This window comes from Salminus brasiliensis, chromosome 7 (genome assembly GCF_030463535.1).
Source record: "Salminus brasiliensis chromosome 7, fSalBra1.hap2, whole genome shotgun sequence".
NCBI classification, from domain to species: domain Eukaryota; kingdom Metazoa; phylum Chordata; class Actinopteri; order Characiformes; family Bryconidae; genus Salminus; species Salminus brasiliensis.
The window spans coordinates 40,826,191-40,844,219 of NC_132884.1; the positions used below are offsets into that span (position 1 = coordinate 40,826,191).

The following is an 18,029-nucleotide window of genomic DNA, read 5'->3' on the forward strand; positions in this document are numbered from 1 at the left end:
ATCAAATTTTAAATAAATTATAAGATTATTCCAAGTAAAGCGTCTAAAAATACCCTTTTGTTCATCTATAATATTAAAATCTATAATGCAAGAGCTATTACTGGATATGAAATAACATCAATCTAATATAATTTACACTAAACGTCCAAATATTTGTGGACACCCCTTCTAATGAATGCACTCAGCTACTTGAACTTGCACCCATTGCTGACAGACACACAGCTTGTCTAGTCCCTGTAGAGAAGTACTGCCAAAACAATAGGACGAAACATGAACCTATTGGCACCATGCTGCCTAATGCCAGGCCAGACATGGGCTAGTAGAGGGGTATAAAGCCCCCCAGCAGCGTTGAGCTGTGGAGCAGTGGAGGAACTGTGTTCTCTGGAATGATGGGTGCTGGAGCTCCATCCAGTACTTTTGGGATGAGTTGGGGAGTTGGGGATGATGAGGTGGGGTGGAGATCATCCTGACAACATCCTGACCTCACTAAAGCTCTTGTTGCTGAATGCAATCAAATCCTCACAACAGTGCTCCTCCAAAATCTAGTAGAACACCATCTTCCCTGGACAGTAGAGACAGTTACACCAACAAAAGAAGGAACATTTTTTTAGTACCCTCGATTTCAGAAGAAACAATGGATGTCCCAATACTTTTGTCCGCATAATGTATGCTAACAGTAATTCCAAACTTGTGAGTGGTACATCCTTAGAAGGGCTCTTAGGTAAAGACTTCTATGACCCAAAAGAACAGTCTGATGCTGTAATGGTTCTTCTTTATGGGGGAAAACATCTTTATTAAAAAAAACAACAGTTCCAAAAAGGGTTCCTCAAGAGTCAGAGAACCTCAGTTGGTCACTATATAGAACCCTGGTTTGCTTACAGTGTAGTATAAATCATCTGCAGCCGATTTTAATAGAAAACAGTTCAAATTTGACAGAATTCGATCATACACGAACATGAACTGGAACGCAGAGGAGATCCAGAAACACATTCCTCTCAGTTGCGTCAACAAATTCTAATAATCCAGTCTCAGCTGAGGAGAACCGAAAAAGTCCACTGATAACCGTTCAGTCTCCGTCAGTGATCTGGCTTGTCCTTGTCGTCGTCACTGTCCAGTTCCTCAGTGTCCACGATACGTAGAGGCTTCCTACATGACTGAGTGTCCAACAGAGCTCTGCTTGTTGTTGCTGCTGCTGCTGCTGTAATTTCTCCTCCAGTCGGAACCGCAGAGGGCAGGGACTTCTCCGTCTCTCTGAGTCCCTCTGCTTCTCTCCGTGTGCCGCGACTGCTGGAGGCACGGGAGGTCTGAGGCACGTCCTCCTCAATCCTCAGCCCCTCCTCCATCCTCTCGCTCAGCTCCTGGATCAGCCTTCTCGGTTCCTGAGGCAGGGGTGAGGCTGTGGCTGGTGCATCCGTCTTCTGTGCACCGGGGCTGGGCTGAGGTTGAAAGCCAACCCCTTTTGGCTCTCCTCCTTGCTCTTGGGTGTCTCTACATTGAAGGAGAACGCCACCACCGTCGTCGTCGTCTTCCCCCTCTTCCTCACTGCTGCTGGAGTCTTCCTCCTCTCCCTCACTGCTGCTACTGCTGCTGGAGTCTTCCTCCTCTTTTTGCTCCTTCTTTTGCTCCTCCTCCTCCTCGATCACAAGTTCAGCAGCTTGTTCCAGAATGGCCAGCTCCAGGTCCAGGTGGTCCTTGTGCAGCTTGGCTTTACGCAGCGGATCAGCCAGGGCCAACACGTGCTTGGATCTAACGGTGGAAACAAAGACAGTCAGCCAGAAAACAGACAGCAGAGCCACCTACTGCACCAACACTATGGCAGATGAGGGGAGTAATGATGTCCAAAAGATTTAAACACTTGATTTCTCGATGCTGTCGTCAGATGACCAATAAAGGTCATCTGGTCAAATAAATGAGTCAGAAGATACCATTCTGAGGAAGCAAGCAAATGCATATACAATACTCAGCACTGCAGCAGCCTTATAGTAAAGGCTGTTATGCACCCAGTGTCACACATATAAGCAACATGCAATATTTACACATGATATTTTTCCCCACATCAAAACAAAAGACTCTGTGAATGAAAGAAAATCTGTGTGTAAATGGTTTGTAAACCTCTTTTTCTCGTAAATACTCAATATTTAGCATCCGAAAGGCACTGAGATGGTCATTTGACAAGACTGCACTTTAATTATTCATTTAAAATTTATACAAAATTAATTCAAAAAATACATTTTGAATAGAATTGTGCTGTATAGTCTATGTATACAGTGTTTACTACTGTTCTCTGTATATTGTGTAGTGTCTGTAAATTATATGTAGAGTAGAGCTGTATATTGTTAATACTAGAGAGACGCTAACAGCCGGAAACTAATTCCTTGTGTGTGTGAGAACATACTTGGCCAATAAATCGGATTCTGATAATAAATAATACATAAAAATGTAAATAAAAATACACTCAACAATCAAACAAAGCTCTTAATTTGACTAATGTTCAGCCTGTAATTCAAAGAAACGGCCGAAAGCATTGCAGTATTTTTTGCTACACCTGGTCAATTAGTTACTTTACTATTTGAATATTTGATTATATTATTACTTAACAATTAGTTACTTAACTTTACAGTGGTGCTCAGCGGTTAGAGCACCGGGCTATTGATGACAGGGTTGTGGGTTCGAAACCCGGACTCAGCAAGCTGCCACTGTTGGGCCCTTGAGCAATGCCCTTCACCCTCCCAGCTCTCCAGGCGCCGCAGCGATGGCTGCCCACCGCTCCGGGCATGTGTGTTCACTGTCCCAGTGTGTATGTGTGTGTGTGTGTTCATTGCATGGATGGTTTAAGGTGGAGGCCAAATTCCAACGGTGAATATGAGTGTGTTGCCTTGTATTAATTCATGTGGATTTTTCGATGATTGTGTTTAGGTTGGAAACTCTTCATCTGTAGAGTCGTCTTCCAGATTTATCAGCTGAGAGTCAGGACTGACTGGCTGGTTAGTCAGTCTAGACTACAGAGATCCATTCTTCTGTATTTAAGCAACATTTTAGAGCCAGCTTTGAGAAAGGGAGTCCCACAGATCCCGTGCTATCCCTGTACCTGTACAGGTGCTATCCATGCTTGTCTCCTGGAACATTCCAGTGGGAGATTGCTGAGACATCGGGGATTTCTCAGCCCTCAATCGTCAATCGTATAATAAATTCATTATAGCAAAAAATACAGCGCATCCAACAACAAAGGCAGCACCCAGGCTTTTTTTCTGTCCTGCACCGAAGTTGTGGAACGAACTTCTACTTCTGTATTTAGTAATATCTGAGCTGAGCCGATATAAAATAAAGCGTATTTTCTGAGTAAACAGCGAAGCACTTTTGTAAGTCGCTCTGGAGAAGAGCGTTGGCTAATGGCCTTCAATGTAAATGTAAGTGTGGAGCTTCTTTTATGCAGCGTTAGAAACACAGTAGCTCATAGAAAGCTCCGGTTTCACACCCTGATCCATTTTTTACTGCGAGCAACATGCCCAAACTGCTCTGGCTCTGGCAGATTTGAATGAGCTGAAGAGAACATCACCTCCAAGTCTCTGAATCTCTGTGTGTATCGTCTGTCACAGACAACATCATCAGGTAAGACAACAGGGTTAACAAGCTAGTGCACCTTATTTTGTAGGAGCTATAAAGTCCTTTTGCCTCCAGACAGCCGCTCATGGACTGTCAGAGAGAGGAGTTTTGTAGAGTTTGTATGTGGGGACAGGAGCCGCTACACAGGCGATGTTAGCATTCAACTCACAGAGCAGCTGTCTCCATGGCTACTGTAGGGGGAACTCTGCAGTAGCACTTTAGTGCATGCTTATCAGTCCTGCTCTCTGGTGGAGTAATTATTTTAGGACGGAGACAGCTCCTCTCTCTCCCTCTGCCTCTCTCTCTCTTGCTCGCTCGCTCACTCTCCCTCTCTTTCACCCTCTTACACGCAAAATGATTTGCCAAAAAACACAGATCACTCACTCGAACCCTTGCTGGCATGCATACGTATACACAATTTGACACAATTTCCCCCCAAATACACACTTTTCCTCGCTTCTTTCCTAACAGTCGTGGACACGCCGCATGCAAATGAAACCGGGACTAATTCTTCCCGAGCAGGAGTGAGCTCAGCCCTGCGAGAAGAAAGGCGAAAAAAAAAAAAAGCTACAACAACTTGGCCCACATTCACACCGCATGCTTCCACAAAAAGTTCCCCTAAGGACAAGTGCTTCACAAAACAGCAACATGACAAAGCTCCCCCTCGAGAGGCGAAATCAGCTACAATGTGCTGCATGTAAAGACCCTAATGCAGGGGGGCCCCTCGAAAGCATGCATTATTCATGCGGCGGACGCGTCCGGGTCGCTGCCAAAACTCAAGTGGCTACTATTGAGAGCTCCGAGGAGCGAGCGGTCTTCATCGCCATGGTGATTAGCGGGCGGCCAGGGCGGGTCATGCTCCAGGGCGGCTTCGGGGTCTCGGGTTATTCACCGGGGGAAGAAAAGCGGGAGCGTCTGAGCCGCCCCGTCACTATTAAGGGGACTCCCAGCACTGGTGCTTCAATTAACCCACCGCTGAGAAGCGAGATGCCTCCTTATTACAGTGCGGGGCTAATGATCTCCCGCTTGGAGACTGGCGACGGGCTATTGAGGGCAGGAGAGCTGGGCTAATGCCTCCAGAGGAGGCTGTGTACACAACGTCCGAGACGACGTCCGGGAAGAACGCCGGAGGGAAAGAACGATGGCTTCCAGTCAGATGACGGACTGAGTTAGGCAGCGTGTCTGTTGTTGCTGCTGCTGCTGCTGCGTCTGGAGTTTGTCTGAGTATTCATGTGGTGAAAGACTGACAGTAAACAACCTCTTCAACCCAGCTCGGCGGGAGCGCTTCCACGTGCAAACCTCCCACATTGAGCGAGAAGACCACAATAGGCAGCCGTGGAGAAATCGAGAACCTCTGGACTTCATCGTGCGATCAATAGTGCCGAGAGTGGAGAGGAAGGCGAGGATGGAAAAAGCCCTCTGACTCAAAGAAGCCCAACTGGGAATTCTCCAAGAACTGAAGCGCGATGCATACTGCATTACATACTGCTGAGAATTCTTCCAAGTTCACAGCAAGCAAGAACTGCAAGAACTGAAGCAGTGTGCATGCATACTGTACGATTCCTCCCAGCAGATTTAAGCCGAGGCGGGATCACCTTGTCGGATCTCCTTGCTGCCAATCATCACGAATGTCCTTCCAGGCAAGAGCTTTCTTCTGCACAAGCATTCTTTCAAACCATGTGCTTCAGATAACCGAGAACGCCGGCAAGATCCCTGTGATCCCATAAACACACCTGAAAGCAACCACAGGTCCTCCAGTGTGGAGTGAGGGTCTAAGTTCTAGGTCTATGACTTATTATTATTATTATTATTTTATTTATTTTATTATATATATTTTTTTAAAAGCCCAGCGAGAAACTTCCTGGAGCGATGTGGCTGCAGGAAGTCCCATGGCAGCAGCAGCACTTCAAACACTCGCAGTATTCTCTTTCCCCCCCGTGGGAAGTCATTATTGAGTTAGCGCTGCAGAGGCATGCTTGTTTTCCCTGCCTCTCTCTCTCTCGCGCGCTCTCTCGCTCTGTGGTAAGAGAATGCGAGCTTGCGGTGCAAACAAAAGCTCCTTTCGGGGCGAAGGATAATGTCGTACACAATTCGGTCATTAGGAACGGCACTGTTGTGGCTCGCCTTAATTAACCAAGGAGGGGCGGCTTTCAAGGTTGGGACAAAGAAAGTGAGAGAGTGAGCAAGAGAGACAGAAAGAGAGAGGGAGGGAGGGAGAGAGAGTCTGTCGCGACAAGCATGCACCAGAGGCAGGCTGTGAAAAGTGAGGAGACCTTGATGTCTGGGGAAGGAAAGGGCAAACTTGCGGCAAATTACTCATCTAGTTCAAACTAAACCACTCAGATACCTCTTCATTAGACTGCTTTAGAAGCCCAAATCAAACACATATGGGGATGAAACGCACCTCTGCCTTTGAGGGACTTAATCACTCTCCGAGCCCGCCCGGTGGAACGACTTACAAAGGCCCACCAAATACCAAACGTATTTCCTACGTCCGCTCAGATGCTCGTTCTGTTAAGGAGAACATGAGAGGCATATCCACCTTTTCCTGAGGGTCTTCATGGTCTAGGGCTGGACGGTATGGTAAAAATACTACATCCCGATTTTTTCGTGATACACAATATTTATCACGATACACAAAAAAAAAACACCAGTAGCTACAGATTCTTGTTCTTTATTAAGTAATAATTATGTAAAGCTGCTTTGTGACGACAACAGTTGTAAAAAGCGCTATACAAATAAATTTGACTTGACTTGACTTGACTTATAAACTACTATTCAGATCCTCTCCTGTACTGAATACAGTGATTTATACTCTATAACATCTGCTGCTCTTCATCTAATGAACCCAGTCTAATGACACTGTTAGTAATGTTAGAAACCTGCAGCTGATCAGTAGATGTTTATTAAGCACTAACAGTCTCCTCCATATGATTAGAAAAGCTTACTGTATATCACAATAACTAAATTTATCACGACATGATAAAATATCGTCATATTGCCCAGCTCAATTATGGACGTATTGTTTATGGACGTAGGCTACCGTTGAAGAGCAGAGCAAACTAGCTGCCCAACACAACACAGAACAATTGGACTGCTGTGGGCCAGAGAAGTCCAGAGAAGTCCAGAGAAGAAGTCCAGGACCTACATCTGTGGTTGAAGGTGCTACAGCGTCCACAGGTCCGCTGCTTGTACCATTCCGTGGGGGGGGGGGGGGGGGTCGGCTATGAGGTTTCAGTCAAGCTGTAAGAAAAAAAAGTTTTAGCCTAATAGCTAACCTATTAGCAAGTCGTTTCTCTGGGTCAGGATGTTCTGGTGTTCTGGTGCTGGTTTCCCCTCCACAAAATGGTAAGAGCATGTGTACAGACGTTTTTAGATGTAGCTCCTTTAACCACAACTGCAGGTCCTCTTCTATTTGGAAGGTGGTTTAAGGTATATGGTGCTCCACGACTCTCCAATCTTTCTGTGCTGTGTTGGCAACACTGTCATCGTCGTTCGAGAGGAATTCTCCTCGTCTTCCAGCTGCTGTGACTCCCTCGAACTGAGCGTATTCTACTGTATGTTTATGGGCACTGTGGTTGGTGTCTATATCAACAGACCTGGTGTAGCAATGGAGGTTCTACACAAAGTTAACCCCCCCTTTCTTTAATGGAAACCACTATGGCATGGTGACCATTATTACTGTACATTAAAACCCCGAGATTTCAGAACATCTGTCGGCCTATTCACCATGAAACGCTCTCCTGATGTCAACGGCAACTAAGGCTTTCCACGAGGATTTGACTAGACAGCGACTACACACATTTGGACAGGCACTAATAACACCTAATTAAGAGCTGGTAACTCTACGCCGCCAACCCCAGACAGTTTATATTAGCGGAGTGAGTCAACTATTGACTATGCGAATATGCGAACCCCCATGCTGAGAGCTGAGAGTGTGATCCACTTCTCCTCGCAAGTCCTCTGAGCAAAATCTCCTCTTCTTACAGCGGCGGGAGACTTCAATCCCCCACTCACTAGAACCGGCTCAAACCAACCTGTTTACTGTACAGCACTCAAGAGACGGCGAGTGGGCTTTAGGAGTGGAGAGAGCCGGAAGACCGGGGTAGAGTTGATGACGGACTATCCGTTTCATAGTAGCCCGGTGGGCGTTTGAGGTGGATGGTGTGAATTCAAAACACATTACTGGGCCTCCTGACACGGCTAAAACCATTCCAAATAAACCTAATTTCTGTCCATTTCCAAATGATACTGTAGCAGGAGTGTGGATATGGAGCATTTAGTGTTTTATGGGGCAAAATACTGGACGAGGCAACTGGGTATAATGTCTTAAACTGCGAGGATAAGCTGAACATCAAGAAGTGCATCTGTTCAGTAAAACAGATGGAATGATTAAGAAAGGTTTCTTGGGTGGAAAGAAGCTGAATATTTCTAATTGCTTCACAGAACTATTTAATGAGAGTTATGTAATAACTGAAAGTTTGGGAGAAGGACCACGCCCAAACTCCTCCCCTCCATTTCTACACACTATAAAAAAAACGTTACTCTCCTTTTTCGTTCTCGTGACGAAAACTTGCACCCCACCACCACCCCTGCTCCCCCTGATCATCCAATTATACTCAACCTCTACCTGGCAAGGAGGATCTAGCTTCGGGTCCCATCAGCTCGAAGCCTCCCAGAACTCCAGCCCAAATTTCTCGAGTTCTCCTCCTTGCCTCAGCTAGCGTGGTCCGCATTTGCAAAATACGAGCTGGTAAACCATTTCTTAGAAAAGGTTTCTTGGCCTTTCTTGGCCTGACACAATGGGCTGGATATACCTGTGGCTCACTGTTGTACATGTTCTTCTTTGGGACATCCCTATTGCCCCAGGATGGGGTATTAGGGATGAAATTCTTTACCTTCCATCCAGGATTGACAAGCATCCTTGTAATCCTGAGCAGCAGTCCTAATGCACCTGCTCTCCACTTAAGATGTTTTCAACTTGGTGTCCTCCACAGCTTCTGGACACACACCTCACACATTTTCCCACGGTTCTCCACCGTACTCTAAATTTAACACGCTCAGAAGCTGGGGGTGGACTGAACAGCTTACTGAATCCCAGACTCATGAGGCCACTGTGGGCCACTGTCTTTTGCAGCCCTTTTGGGCCACCGCAGAGAAGCTCCTATCCCCCGAGGGTAATGCTTGGCTGGTCACCAAGTTTCGGACAATGCGCCATTTCTTTTTCCATGAAAGCCTGGGTCTGCTTAAAGCCAAAACCCTGAAGTCCAACTCCTACAGGTTGCCATGGTTGCCCGTCAGAATCTAATTGAGCCAATTTAGGAGTTTGGACACAATCGAGAGATGGTGAGGCGAAACTCCACAAGAGGACAAGCAGGAGACAGCTCTTGTTGAGGCGCAAGGAAAACAGAGCTCATCTTATCTGGCTGGCTGAACCGACCGAAGAGGATCCGAGCTGGAGTCGCTTCAACGGGTTGGACGAAGAAGGGGGGGGTACGAAAAGAGAGCAAAAAAAAATTTGTGCTGGTTGTCTTTGCAGTCTGGCACCGTTGCTGGGAAGCCTTGGCATCTGGACAGCTCACTAAAGCCACACTGAAATGAATAGCAGCGTGCAAGTGTGCCTCCAGTCTTTCCCTCTTTCTCCTGCGGACGTAATTGATAGCAGAGGTTCCACCGCCGCGAACCGGCTTCCAAACCAGAGGAAAGCAAACACGGTCCAAAGGAAGGGGCTGAGATGTTAAACTGAAACAAGTACAGAGCGCCTAAAGGTCTGTCAGTCAGTCACGACGAGTCATTCCAGTAGTTTGCCTTTTTTCCTTGACAGGCAAATGCACACACCCCAGAGGCTGGAGATGACAGTCTGAAATGCTATGTGACGTCTAGACTAAGCTTGACTGAGGAGAACAAAAACAGTGGCAGCTCCTTTCGCCTTTCACACTCGCTCGTTTCCCTTCTTCCCACCGAAATATCAGAGCACAGCATCTCTGAAAGACTTGCAGGAACTTTTCAGAGGTAAAACGAAACATCGGCCACAGCTTTATTTAGTGACTAAAGCGCTCATAAAACTGGCCCACGCTGTTCCAGACACACAGAGGAGCGCCTAGAATTGCGGTCACTTGTCAGACCGAAAAAAGAGGCAAAGAGGCATCGGGCGAACCCCATCAGTCAAGCAGCTTGTGTCCACTCAAGCCACTTTGTCCCGTTTTCTGATGGGTGGGAACCTCCTGGCCACTTAAATCACCCCGATGCCTTTTTACGAGGCCGTAAATCTCATCCTGACTTTTCCGTAAGCGAGGGCGGCAGGGACGACTCCCAGAGTATAAACAGCGGTCGGATTGCAGGCAGACACCATAAATCATCTGGTGAGCGAGTGCTCATTAATCCCCGTGTCCATCGCGAGCGAGCTGATTGTGTCGGACCGGTGACGAGAGACTCAGGGAGTCACCGCAGAAGTGGAGGGGATCAGATAACGGCTCTAACCGAAGCATCTCGCACAGATAAACTCCCCGCGCTGGGCAGAGGGATTGCTCTCTGAGGACGAGCGAGAGATGCGGCGTTTAAATAATCTGTCATCAGATCTGTCAGGAGTTGAAACGCCTGCCACAACAAACCTAGTAGGATACCAGAAGAGTTGCCTATGCAAACCAGAGCAGTGGGGATTTGATGAAAAGCGCCGCCACTTGAAAGGAAGTAGTGATGTCTCTCTCTGTCACTTTGCATGACAAGTAGGGCTCAGCTTTAAACTACTTCCACAAAGGAAGAGCCGGCTCTAGTGTTTTCACAGCGGCTGAGGATGAGAGAGGGGGGGGGGGGGGGGAGCTGGAAATCGATTCTCAGCATTTTTTTCTCAAATGCCTCCAGGCAAACACGACTGAAGAACTGGAGGGCCTGCAGAACAGTCGCCTAGCAGATCTAGCCGGCAGAGGGTGGCGAGGGTCAACAAGGCGACGCATGTAGCGATCGATGAAAGGTGTGAAAGAAGACAGCACGTAGAGTCAAGGCGACATTAAGCCCAAATGGCACGGCTAGCAGAAGGGCGAGGAGGGGACGGGGGACAGGGGACAGGGGACAGGAGGAGGAAAACCTCACATGCACAGTCCGCCGTTTCATCTCCTTGAATGGGCGGCTCAGGCAAGACTGATTGAGTTTTCCAGCGAACTGACAGTGGAACTGTTCCATGTGCTGTGCGCTCAAGACAAAGCTCTTCTCTGTGCTCCCTCCCGCTTGTTTTCTCTCTTTGTTCGGGCCCAGATAATGGGCACATTCCAGCTCGCTCTGAACGCTGCCATCGATTTTTACACATCTATTATTAATTGGCCATCGAAGCGTTTTTCCTTCCAGAAAATCTGCGCTGGACAGAAAAGGAAGGGGAAGAAAATCCATCAGACCCTAAGGGTTTTTATCTTCCATTCATCTGGGCGCCGGGCCTATAACATCAGGCCTGGGTTTTTTTTTTCTGCACTGGACCCTGTACACGAGCTACAACACTGCCTGAATGTGGGCCAATGGTAATCTTTTTATTATTGAATTACGCTCTTGACGGCTCACGTTTTAAGCAAATTTCACATTTTAGACATGAAATCGATTATGAAATGTAGTCAAAGCCTGAAGATGTCGTGATTGCATTACTGTTCATACTAGTCAGATTCTTCACTTCGGCACTGCTTGCTTGACACTTCAACATTTCATGGATACAAAACCTTCAAAATCCTTAAATTGAACTGTAAGAAGAGTTTATTCCACGTCATTTCTGAAGCATTTCTATTGGTGGTGCCAGTCAAAAGTTTGGACACACCTGGTTGAATGTGTGCTGATCATCCTCCTCTAAACACATACTAGGATGGCCATGTTTGCTAACACGTTATTTGTCTGGTTCACTGTAGATGGCTCGTAGACGCTCACCTGACATTCAACTGAACATTTCTAAAATTCAACTGAACTCTGGAAGTGGAAATGATTCTCTATTGAATGTTACTCTACATCTAACTTCATCCTTAACCTCATCCTTACCCTTTAAGATTAAAGATTTAGGTTAAGGTTAGGATTTAGTGTTGATTTAAGGACTCAGGGTTAGGTGCAAGGTTACATTCAATAGACATTCAATTTATTCAATTCAGACAAGTCATTTACATTGAACTTCAGAGTTCAGCTGCATTTCTTACATGTTCAGTTCAATGCTGATTGAATGTCGGATGAGCATCTACGAGGCATCCATAACGGATTAGCCAAGCAAATTGATACCCCATATATTTGTATCCATAAAAGAGGACACTGGGGACACATGGGTATCCACCGTAATTAGGATGTCGTGCCTGAGGGGTTTCAAATAGGCCTAAAGTTGTAAGAGTGTGACAGTGTGTATGACTGAGGGTGGAGATACCTCTCAAACCCGGTTAATGTTAATTAATGTACATTAATACACACACACACACACACACACAACAGTCTAAATAGCCTATATGATCTAATTACCTGCTTTAGGTTCAACCTACAACTACCCACCTGAAACTTCCCAGACGTCCCCAACTACGCTGGATACCTGAGTCCCCAGGAGTGTCCAAAACCTTCGACTGGTTCTGTTTGTTCTGTTTGATGATTCTTTTTCAATCTGATTTAGAGCAGATTCATATTAGAGCTGGGCAATATGACGATATTTTATCATATCGTGATAAATTTGGTTATCGTGATAACCGTAAGCTTTTCTAAGCATAAGGAGGAGACTGTTAGTGCTTAATAAACATCTACTGATCAGCTGCAGGTTTCATTACTAACAGTGTCATTAGACTGGGTTCATTAGATGAAGAGCAGCAGATGTTAGAGTATTAATCACTGTATTCAGTACAGGAGAGAATCTGAAGCTACATGATGTTTTTAGTCTGTGATTAATTACATGTATTGTGATAAATATCCTGTATAGTGAAAAAAAACTCTTTAAATATCGTGATCTAGTACTTTAAACATATCGCCCAGCCATAATTCATATACATATATTTTTTTTTATCTGAACATAAACCCAAATTTTTACCTTCTTCCTGTTTCCCAGTTGCAGAAGGTGAGGACCAGATGGTGCTTGGACTATTCTGGGAGCCCAATTGAAGTTTTTATGGTACAAAGCAACCCATGAAAAAAATCTTCAAGCAGAATCTGTGTTCCAAACTGACCCGCACAAATTAGCTTTGGCCCGCTTCACATTATTCGTTCCCTAATTACAAACCTGCCCTCTCTCCCACCACTACATCAAATTGAGTTACCCCAAACTTCCCGTGCAGCCACATCAAAGAGAGCTATGTGAACTTACTTAACCCGCTGGATCCAAATGCAATAGTCTGTGATGTAGAGGTCGTTGAGGATGTAGGCCGGCTCGTTCTCTCTGAAGATCTTATGGATGGCCAGCAGGCATTTCAGGACGCAAGCTTTACCTGGAACAGGGCAACACATTCAGTGGATTAGCCTAGCGGCAGACAATAAAGGACGGCCTGTTTACATGGGGCGCTCGAGAAGCCTGACGGGAACGCAAAGCTTGTGGTCTGTAATTCTGCGAAAAGGAGCAGCGGCCGCTAGTTTGCTAAGAGTTCTGTTGTTTATAAACAACGAGGTGAAAGAGGACTGAAGAAAAAATGAAAAAAAAAAATACAACAGAACCCGAGCACAGCAAGCTCCACAATCTGTCCGCAAGAAATTAAAGCCTATTGCTTTCCAGCAGATGGGCCCCTCTGCGAGGGACCGGCACACACCCCCGGGCTGGCCAGCACAAGCCATGATGTTTGTTGACATGACAATGGTGTCCTGAAGAAGGTGTAAAAATATCTCCCTGGAGTTCGAGGTGTCGGGGATCGGCGGTGGAGAGCCCGAGTGAGAGGATACTCCGGCCGCCCACAGAATAGCCTGGCAGCCGGCGGAGACATTCCAGCCGCCTGCGAAAACAAACAGTGCTCTCGCGCTGAGGAAAGCCTTACACAAACATTTGGTTCCCGTTTAAGCAGGGGCTCTTAGTGGCTTTCAGCAGGAGGACGCTCAGAGAAAAACTCCAGGGGTCTGAATTTCTCTCTCTCTCTCTCTCTCTCTCTCAGTTACTCGCTCTACCTTTCTCAATGTCTTCCACAGTAATTCCCTGTCCCTGTCCTTTCAGATTGAAGCTTGTCCTCCTTCTTCTGTACCGTTCTCTTCACTGGCTTCCTGTAGCTGCTGCCCGCATCAGATTCAGAACCCTGACTCTGGCCTACAAAGCCCAGAAAGGACCAGCCAGCCCCTCTGTACTTGATGGCGATGGTCAAAAGCTGATCCTCACCAAGAGCCCTTCCAGCTTCAAGTACGGCTCGGCTCGACCCGCCACCCAAGATCCACGGAAGACGAGCGTCCAGACTTTTTACTGTCCTGCACCGAAGTGGTGGAACGAGCTTCCCCTGGGTGTCCAACACTCACTGTCCTCAAACCCAGACTGAAGACCCTCCTCTTCTGAGAGGACTTGGGCAAATAGCAGAATGGTCTTCTTACTGACTTGTGTTTAGTAGAGTCTAAACTTGGAGGATCTTTGAACTATTTGTCTATTTAAACTAGCTGAGGTTCTTCTTGGGTAAATAGTGAAGCACTTTTGTAAGTCGCTCTGGAGTAGAGAGTCTGTTAAAGGCCTTAAATGTAAATGTAACTCTTTGTCCTCATCTATATATGCTGAAATGTTTACTCCTTCTCTGGTAACTCCTCACCCTCATTTATCCTTTCGGAGGATTGTCCTGGCGTTTGTTGACATGACAATGGTCTCAAAGACAAGGAATATCTCCACTGTCCTCCTCTATCCATTCTGAAGCTTGTCCTCCTTCTTCTGTAACTCTTTGTCCTCATCTATGCATGCATACATCATTTCAATATTCATTCTAAAGCTATATGATAAAAATATTCCCCCAAAGACGTTCCTCTGTAACTCCTTGTCCTCTAAAGCCTTCTCTCATTTGCCTGTAAATCACTGTCCCCATCCATCCATCCTAAAGCTTTTCCTTTCTTCATAACTAAACTTCATCCATCCATTCTGAAGCTGTCCTGCTTCTTCTGTAACTGGTTGTCTCATCCATCCATTCTGGAGTTTGTCCTCCTTCCTCTAAAAACACTCTGCCCTCATCTATCCTTTCTGAATATTGTCCTGATGTTTGTTGACATGGCAATTGTCTCATAAAGACGAGGAATATCTCCACAGTCCTGGAACTGGTTGTCTTCATATATCCATGCTGTAGCTTTTCCTCCTTCCTATCCATTCTGAAGCATTTCATCATTTCTCTGTCACGCTGTGTCCCTATCTACCCATTCCTAAATCTTTTCCTCATTTGCCTGTAAATCACTGTCCCCATCCATCCTAAAGCTTTTCCTTTCTTCATAACTAAACTTCATCCATCCATTCTGAAGCTGTCCTGCTTCTTCTGTAACTGGTTGTCTCATCCATCCATTCTGGAGTTTGTCCTCCTTCCTCTGAAACGCTCTGCCCTCATCTATCCTTTCGGAAGATTGTCCTGATGTTTGTTGACATGACAATATCTCCACCGTCCTCCTCTATCCATTCTGAAGCTTGTCCTCCTTCTTCTGTAACTTCTTGTCCTCATCTATACATGCTGAAGTGTTTACTCCTTCTCTGGTAACTCCTCGCCCTCATTTATTAATTCATTCTTAAGCTTTTCCTGATGTTTGCTAACATGACCGTGAAGAACGTGTAAAAATGTCTCCCCAAAGACGTTCCTCTGTAACTCCTTGTCCTCATCTATCCTTTCGAAAGCGCTTCCACCTTCCTGAGTTCCTATGTATCCTCATCTATATATTCTAAAGCTTTACCAGATGTTCGTTGACATGACAATGGTCTCATGAAGAAGATCCACAAACATAGATGTTCCTCTGAAACTCTTTGTCCCCATCCATCCATCCTAAAGCTTTTCCTTTCTTGGTGAGTAAACTTTATCCATCCATTCTGAAGCTCTTCTTGCTTCCTCTGTAACGCTCTACCCTCCTCTATCCTTTCTGAAGATTGTCCTGATGTTTGTTGACATGACACTGGCCTCCTAAAGATGAGGAATATCTCCACGGTGCTCCTCCATCCATGCTGAAGCTTCTCCTCTGTCCTATCCATTCTAAAGCATTTCATTATTCCTCTGTAAAGCCGTGTCCTTATCTACCCATTCCTAAGGAATTTTACCCCCAGCGTTAAAATAAATAAATAAAAAGCTATTGTTTCATCAGCAATCCTAAGAGGCCACTGTGGCTGGCATGCTTCAGAGCACTGGGCTATGTTGGGCTCTGATGACAAGCCCAGACAGTTAATCATGCACTACAGAGCCTGAAGGGATGTGGACCAGAGAGAGAAGGAGAGGAAAGAAAAGCATGAAGAGGTGTCAGCAGGGTCAGACGCCGCAAGATCACCATCTTATATTAGAGAGAAACTAATGCAGAATAACGTTAGCAACCTTCAGACAGGAAGCACATCACCAGAGGATGCTGCCGAGCTCAACAGCACAGAAATGAACGAATATGTGTTTACCGTACTTGATAGCAAGAGGCCTTCCAGCTTCAAGTACGTCTCAGCTCGACCCGCCATCCCTTAAAATCCATGGAAGATGAGTGTCCAGACTTTTTACTGTCCTGCACAGAAGTGGTGGAACGAACTTCCCCTGGGTGTCCGAACAGCAGAGTCCAACGCTCAATGTCCTCAAACCCAGACTGAAGACCCTCCTCCTCTGAGAGGACTTGGGCGAATAGTAGAGTAGTATGGTCTTCATATTGACTTGTGTTTAGTAGAGTCTTAGATTAGAGGAGCTTTGAATTTTTTGTCTATTTAAACTAGCTGAGGTTTTTCTTGAGTAAATAGCAAAGCACTTTTGTAAGTCGCTCTGGAGAAGAGCGTCTGCTAAATGCCCTAAATGTAAATGAAGAAATTCTACATGGACCAACAACATGGACCACTGTACTTTGTATCAGAGATGCCCTCATCCTGAGATGCCCTCATCCTGAGCAACGTTCCTCCAGAGCTACGTTCATCAAGCAATGGGCTTATCCAGAGTAACTTTCATTAAAAGATGCATTCATCCCAAGATACCCCCATCCAGAGCTACGTTCCTCCGGAGCTACGTTCCTCCAGAGCTGCGTTCCTCCAGAGCTGCGTTCCTCCAGAGTAACTTTTATAAAAAGATACCCTCATCCCGAGACACATTCCTCCAGAACCACCTTCCTCCAGAGCCACCCTTCCTCCAGAGCTGGTGACTAAAGACGTATGGTGATGAAAGACTCCAGACATCTAAAACTACTGTCCCTTTACAGAATTGTTGCACCAAATGGTTATGAATACACTAATGTCTGGGAGTTTTGAGAAGATTTTTGGCTCAAAAATTGTTTATACATATATATATATATATATATATATATATATATATATATATACATATATACACATATAAAAATACATTTATAGGAATGGGCTTCATGCAGGGTGTTAAAAGGCAAAGTGGTCTCCAAGACAATGTATTTTAGATCAACAGAACACAAAATTCAATGAAAATGATTCAACTAACACTCCAAACCTGTTAACGACGTAATCTTGCCCATGCAGGTTATTAATCTTTCACAATTCTGTTAGTAATTTCTCCACTGTGTATGTACTGTCATGTACTGTCACCTCAAACGCCGAGCCAAATGAGCAGCTCAAGCAGCTTTTATAATCGTCCATTAATTGTAACCAAGGTCAAATGCTTAACTGATGGAGAAACTGATCTGAGGTCATATCACCCAACATTACATGTAGGTAAACGCTCTGCTGTTTACAGAGTGACTCTGGTTTTGACCACCACCACCACTGAACCATTTCACACCAAAACCACATTTTCTTTTGATCTCAGGTACTGAATTATGCAGTAATTTCATTAAAATGGGTGAAATTCTTCTTTAAATAAGACTACTACAGTAAAAGGCACACACTCTGAAACCAATAACTACTAAGCCTCATCCTACTATAGTTCTAACCACCAGGTTGGTTGCAGATAAGCTTCATAAGAAGCTACCAAAAACAAGTAGATGGTGCCCGAGCTTTTAACCATAAACGAAGATTTTCGAGATTGTTGGAGTCCCCTCGTTCAGACAGTTTCACCTCTGAGCGAGTTTAAACCGCTCTATTAGTGCAATCCCTTCCAATGTTACGCTGCCTATCGATCTTCCCTTTACACACTAATTAATTCCCAGTTGCCTGAAGAGATTTGTGTTTCGTTTAGCTCTGCACTGCTGACTTGTCTCGTACAGGCGGAGGCGAAAATATTTAACAAACATCCCGACGTCTTAACCGTCCCTTTCCACGAGCCTCCAGACCCTGAGCGTTCTCCTGCAGAATACCAAGCACGCCGCTCGAGGGCTGTTTAAATATTTACCCCAGATTTCATTTCCTCCCCCCCTCCCGCCACACCACC

The 18,029-nt window shown here is 45.6% G+C and overlaps 1 protein-coding gene across 1 annotated transcript in view; it reads right to left on the reverse strand.

Annotated features, from left to right (window-relative positions):
* Window positions 1-769: 769 nt before the first annotated feature.
* The window catches only part of shq1 (SHQ1, H/ACA ribonucleoprotein assembly factor), a 76,191-nt gene continuing 58,931 nt past the window's right edge, over window positions 770-18,029 (reverse strand). Inside the window, exons 11-12 of the mRNA XM_072683216.1 lie at window positions 12,902-13,022; window positions 770-1,746 (exon numbers count right to left, since the gene is read on the reverse strand). Coding sequence (XP_072539317.1) covers window positions 1,077-1,746; window positions 12,902-13,022 — 791 coding nt within the window. The 3' untranslated portion in view covers window positions 770-1,076. The remainder of the gene's footprint in view (window positions 1,747-12,901; window positions 13,023-18,029) is intronic.